This window comes from Terrapene carolina, unplaced genomic scaffold, assembly GCF_002925995.2.
Source record: "Terrapene carolina triunguis isolate 2854851 unplaced genomic scaffold, T_m_triunguis-2.0 Scaffold436, whole genome shotgun sequence".
NCBI classification, from domain to species: Eukaryota; Metazoa; Chordata; order Testudines; family Emydidae; genus Terrapene; species Terrapene triunguis.
In genome coordinates, this window is record NW_020664787.1 from 583,765 (window position 1) to 589,764 (window position 6,000).

At 44.8% G+C, this 6,000-nt stretch overlaps 1 protein-coding gene across 4 annotated transcripts in view; it reads right to left on the bottom strand.

Annotated features, from left to right (window-relative positions):
- The window catches only part of RAP1GDS1 (Rap1 GTPase-GDP dissociation stimulator 1), a 157,831-nt gene extending 154,961 nt beyond the window's left edge, over window positions 1-2,870 (bottom strand). For all 4 annotated transcript variants that reach the window (XM_024212836.3, XM_024212838.3, XM_024212837.3 and 1 more), the window contains exon 1: window positions 2,785-2,870. In XM_024212836.3, coding sequence (XP_024068604.3) covers window positions 2,785-2,788 — 4 coding nt within the window. In that variant the 5' untranslated portion in view covers window positions 2,789-2,870. The remainder of the gene's footprint in view (window positions 1-2,784) is intronic.
- Window positions 2,871-6,000: the final 3,130 nt, after the last annotated feature.

The following is a 6,000-nucleotide window of genomic DNA, read 5'->3' on the forward strand; positions in this document are numbered from 1 at the left end:
ATCTACTAATCCCATTCTGACCTGCTTATTAAGTGTAGAATATTCAGTATGTTTAATCATAAAACAGATTTAGTACTCAGTGCCACAAATACTTGATTCTCAAGTATGATTTACCAAGTTAATAAAAGCTTGAGGAAGAGATCTAGTGCTGCAAAAAGTCATCCTCAATACTTACTTTCTGAGAATTTCCAACAGTTACGCAATGCACAAATAAAAAAAGGAGAGCACACTGGAACTGAGCCGGGGAAGCTATTATATTGATTTTGTGAGCTTAATCACGAGACCCTAAGCATCCAAAGTCATCATTTGCTCTAAAAACGTAACAGAAAACAGCTAGCTGGCTAACCTGGGGGGATACGCAATTTTGATTTCCATCTTGGTCACTGGCTCCTCAGAACAACACGAGCTGCTGTAGAGGAGGTTATAAGTTTGCCATTGACCTGAAAGGCAGCAGAATCAGATCCAGATGTGTGGCGGGGTGGGAAAAATAAGTGAAGCGGGTTCCTTTTGTTGCTCAACAGTAACTCCTTTGGACAAGTAAGGAGCATCCTTGATGGATTCTGAAGGGAATCCCTTTTGGTCGTCTTATCACTGCTAACAGTGTCATAATTATGCAACAAGCTTTGGCTAGAAAGATTCCGCAAGCAATTTACAAACTCACCCACAACTGGAATGGAGCATTTTCTAGAGTAGAATGCAGCATTCATTCTGCACTAGCAATTTGATTGTGACACTGGGATAAATATTCCTACTTTTGTGATCAGTGTAATTAAAAATCACCTAGTAAGTAGTCAAGGAGTTGGCCTTTCATCTAAGCTAAATGAGACATCCAGAACCCTACCACAATGTCAAGGCAGAGGTTTAGTACCTGCCTCTGAGAAAAGAATTAATTATATTTAACAGTTACATAGGCTTTTTCCTCTTCCAAGCACTTTATAAAAGTGAAATAATCTTCACAAGAGCCCTGAAAGGTAAGTAAGCATTATCCCCCCCCAACAGGGAAACTAAGGTATAGAGGTCGTTTCTATCCATGGAAATCTTTGTTTAGTAAAAGGCAAAAGATTTATATGGTCTCAAAAGAAACCAGTGACTTATCTAAGGCAGCAGCAGGAGTCCAGTGTCAAATCTAGGATTATGAATTCAGGAATTGCTGACTCCTTATCCTATGTTTAGACTATTAGACCAGGGGTTCTCAACCTTTTTCTTTCTGAGGCCCACCCAACATGCTATAAAATCTCCACGGCCCACCTGTACCACAACAACAGTTTTTTGGCATATAAAAGCCAGGGCTGGCATTAGGGGGTAGCAAGCAGGGCAATTGCCTGGGGCCCCATGCCACTGGAGGCCCTGCAAAGTTATATTGCTCAGCCTTTGGCTTCAGCCCCATGCGGCGTGGCTCCAGCTTTCTGCCTTGGGCCCAAGTGAGTCTAACGCTGGCCCTGCGTGGCGGATCTCCTGAAACCTGTTCGTGGCCTCCCAAGGTGGCCCCGGACCACCAGTTGAGAACCACTGTATTAGACTACAGTATCATTGCCTCTCTGGCAGAGGTACATGATCCTCAATTCCTGTCCTCCAAGGAGATCCAGTGTCCTCAGCACTCACACCATTGGGCCATGAGGCAGCACTACTTTCTAGATCAGTGTGGGTTTTCTTTGGAGGTCGCCATCAGCCTACAAGCTTTGGGAGTTAACAGACAGATAATACGACTGCAGTTCTTCACTAGACACATGGTGACTTAAAACTAGTGGGGTGGGGCTAATATGAAGATCTTTGGGGTTCCAAAAAGTATGCAGAGGAACACCATAGGTGAGAATGGAACATCAAGTAATCTTTGTAATGTATTATCCCACTTGTCTATTACAGAAACAAAAGTGGGGGGAAATGTAGTCTGCTGAATGACCTATATAACTGCTTGCTCCAAATCTCCTTTAATACTTACAGAATTTGATTTCCACTTAAGAAATCTGTATTCAAATACTGTAAAACAAATTATATTTGAGGAGTACATTCGGTTTATTAAATTGACATTCAGCCTACCTAAGGCCAGCCTGATGGATTAACTGGCAATATCACAGGAGCCCACAGAAACTTTGCACTGTGATTTTAGAGAAGAAGGAAACCTGCTATTTTAAGTTCAGAAATAAGGTGCCATTACTATGTTCAGCTTCCTGCTGTCTCACCCCTGTTCCCAGCCCTTAAGTGACCAAGATACGGAGCTCAGCCCAGTAACAACACACCCTGTAAACACCCCGCTAGTCCAGCACGGAGCAAGCCCCTGCCTGTCTATTTCATGGACCTGTCTCTGGTTTTACACTCCTCGTGGCCACAGCTGTGCTCTTTACCCCGTGGCTGGGTGGAGACACCCTCCCCTTCCCTTCAGAGCACACACAGCCCTTGCAAAAGCAATCTGCACCCTGAGCCTCCTCGGCCGTCAGGGGAGACGACAGAGCTACTGAGGAAGTTGCATGAAGTCGTCTTCCTCCTCCTCCTCCTCCTGCCCGTCCGACACAGAGGGAGGAGGGAAGCAAGGGGCCGGCCTTGGAGGAAAAGGGACAGTGCGACGGGGGAGAGGATGCAAAACAGGGAGCCGCACAGAAGCCACGGAGGGGGGAAGGGGAAGGGGGATGGGAAGAGGAGCAGCGGACTGGTTTCGGCATCATGGCCCCGTCCCTCCTGCCTGGTGCTGCAGAGCAATGCCAGAGAGGGCGGGGGCAGAGGCAGACGCGTAATAAGGCGATAAGTTTGGGGGACAGCTGCCGCGGGAGGAGGGAGAAGGTGACTTACCCATGTTCCGGCCAGGAGGAGAGCAGCTCTCTGGGTGCTGCTCAGGGAAGCTGCCTGCGCCTCTGTCCAGCGGCCGGGGAGGGAGCAGCGGGGACCTGGGGCGGTGCGGCTGCAGCAGCCGGCGGCCAGGGCTGGGCGGGGGGGAGGCGGAGGCAGGCAGCAGGGGCAGCCCTGGAGCAAGTGCCCGTCCCTGGCGCCTCGGGGTGCGCGCGGCGGCGGCAGGGGAGGGGGCTACGCGCGTTCCAGGGCCCGGCCAGCCCCGCCGCTGCTGTCGGGGAGGGGAGGCGGAGAGCGAAGCGGGAGCTGGGCTCGGTGTGTGTGTCTCGCTGCCTGCCGCTGCTGTGTCGACTGGATTATGAGTCAGTGTATAGTACATCCGGGCAAGGCCCTCCTCTGGAGACACCCGGCCCAGCGACACCCAGAGACCCGGGAGGAGGAGCTGCGGAGGCAGCAGCACCCGCGCAGATACACAGTAGCAGCGCTAGAGAGGTTGCAGAAAAGTAGCTGCTTATCCGGGGTTCCTCCCGCCCCGTGAGCTCCCGGGCTGGCAGTGCAGCGGGGACGATCGGGTTTCACTCCGTGCCCGTGCGGTTTCAGTCTGCGCCTGCTGCTGTTTATTACGAATACCTGGCTAGGAATCCATAGAGGGCTTTGCAGACAAACTCAGCTCTTCCTGTCCAGAGATCGATACGGTGCCAGGAGTTTTACAGACCAGCCCAGGTCCTGTGAGGAGCTCCTCACCCATAGCCTCAGCCATGGAGCGGATTTAGAGCAGTTGTCATTTTGTATCAATTATTATTATTATTGAGTATTTATTATTATTGTCTTATTGTTTGAAAATCATATTAACAGATATGTTAAGGCAGCCAGAGAACATGAGGGGAGGAGATTTACATACAACATTTGATTATGCTATCCTATATGTCATCCTATAACCTTTAGCGCTTGTATTGTAGGATGAAGAACAGGAGTACTTGTGGCACCTTAGAGACTAACAAATTATTGTAGGATGTAGATAGGCAGAGCCATGAAGGCCCATCTAGCCAGGTAATTAACTCTGTTTTAGAAAGATCTATAAAATGGGTTCATATTCTATCCTTGTAGACAGAGCCTGGCTGAAAAATATTCAAGACTATCATTTTTTTTTAAAGTTCTCCCTCACCCTTCCCCACAGGAACCAGCCCTGGCTAGCACAACCACGTTACTGGGGTTTTACAGGTTTTAAGACTATTTTGTAAAAATGGCTTCAGGACAATGGCTAGTTTTCCACTGTAGACAAGGCCCCAGTTGGAACCCAACCTAGTAAATACTGTATGTCTAAAGTGATTTTAACACATCTTGGTCTATGCTGACAAGGAAAAGCATGTTCAACCCATGCTGTCTGATCCCATGTTTCATTTTTTAAATCGATTACAGAAGAATAAATTACTGATCTTTTAAAAAAATCTTTAAAAAAAAAGATTTCCAGCTATAAGAATGACACTCGCAACACTTCCACCCCTTTGACTCCTAAACCTCCGCTACCCAAAACATAAAAAAGAGGAAATTAATCATTTTTCAAAAAAATCAAAACAAAAACTACCCCAAGCAGACCCTGAAAAAGGAGATGATTCAGAGACATCATGAAGTCTACTAGGGACTTCACTGTTGCTATTGATTTTAAATGGAAGGCACTCACATATTACTGTGATGGGTGGCAGTATAAAACCTTAATATAGATAGAATATCCAAGGTGTGAATGACACTTCACAGATATAAGGTTTTAACAAGGTCTCCACCAAGGGAGTTTGCAATCTAATTTGTACAGATAACACAAATAAAGACAGTGACTGTTTTTTTTTTTATTTGTTTGTTTTTAATGTTTAGAGAAAATTGACCTCTTGATGGTTTTGTATTTGTTTGGGGGGGGGGGTGTTTTTGTTTTTAATGTTTGTAGTAAGTTGACCTCTTCATAATGTTTTTTTCCTGCTTTAGAAATACAGATCCAAATTTTCTTATCAGTTAAAATGGTACAATCCTGACTCAGTAGGGTTGCACCATTGTAGCTGAAAGGAGAGTTTAAACTACAGTATAATGATGTGACTTAGCTTTTTTTTCACTGGAGGACAGAACAATCTTTGGAGGACAGAATATGACCTCACTGCCTGAGGTGGCTGAAAGCTGAGAAACAACTCTCTCATTTTAAGATCCAGTACTCCATTCCCTTTTATTAGGAGCTGGGAGAGCTGTAGCTCAGGTTGTAATCTGCATAAAGTCACATTCCAGGTCCTCCAAAGACTGCCAGAGTCTTCTAAGAAAAAGAGGCAAGTAAGAATGGAGTTAATGTAACAAAAAAGCCAAAATCTGCCTCCCAAAAAACGTTTATTCGGCTGTCTTCATACCTTATAAAGGAAAACAAACTACATTATTTTGTGTTTTGGATTTTGACTTTAAAATGTCAACAAGGAGTGGTGGGACAATTAAGAGTATGCATTGTCGCATAGCACTCATATCTTGCACAAATATGAACTTGTTTTGCTATGGCTGAGGCTGGGAGCTGTTCTCTCATGATGAGATTTGCTGTCATAAAGAAGAGGAAGTGAAGACTAGAAATACATGTATCCAGAATAGGAGCAGCAGATGAAACTGGGAATCTTTAAGTACTTTTTCTTTTGTCTATTAGCAGCTGCTGCAAAAGCATTGACAGTGGTAAAGGTTTATCCCAAAAACCACATTGTGTGTCAAATTGGATTTGAACAAAACTATGACAAAGGTAGATGGAGTGATTTTGAACAGGAAGCAAGAACTTGATTTTGTCTCATTGCCTTTAATAGAAACAATTTATAAATAAAGATGCCTTTCACTAAAAGAGAAACATTTGTGTTTGGTTTGGGGGTGCCGGGGGATGAAAAGAAGATGAAGTATCAGATTGGATTTTTAGGTGAACTTTGTGGTCAAAAGAATCAATGTCCCTTTCTAAAATGGAAGAAAGGCAAAACATCTGACAAATTCCTCTCAAATAGATAAAACCATATGCTTTGCTGAATCTGAACCATAAATATTAGAACTGAAATTTAAATGCTTCTAAACAAAAAGACATGTATGGAACATAGCATCTTCTCATGAGAGACTCTGTATGTGTGAAGCATTATTGGATTGAGGTTGTTTTTCTCCCAGAACATTTGGTCTCCGTAGAACTGGATATGGGATGATAGAAAAATATTTACTCATAAGGAC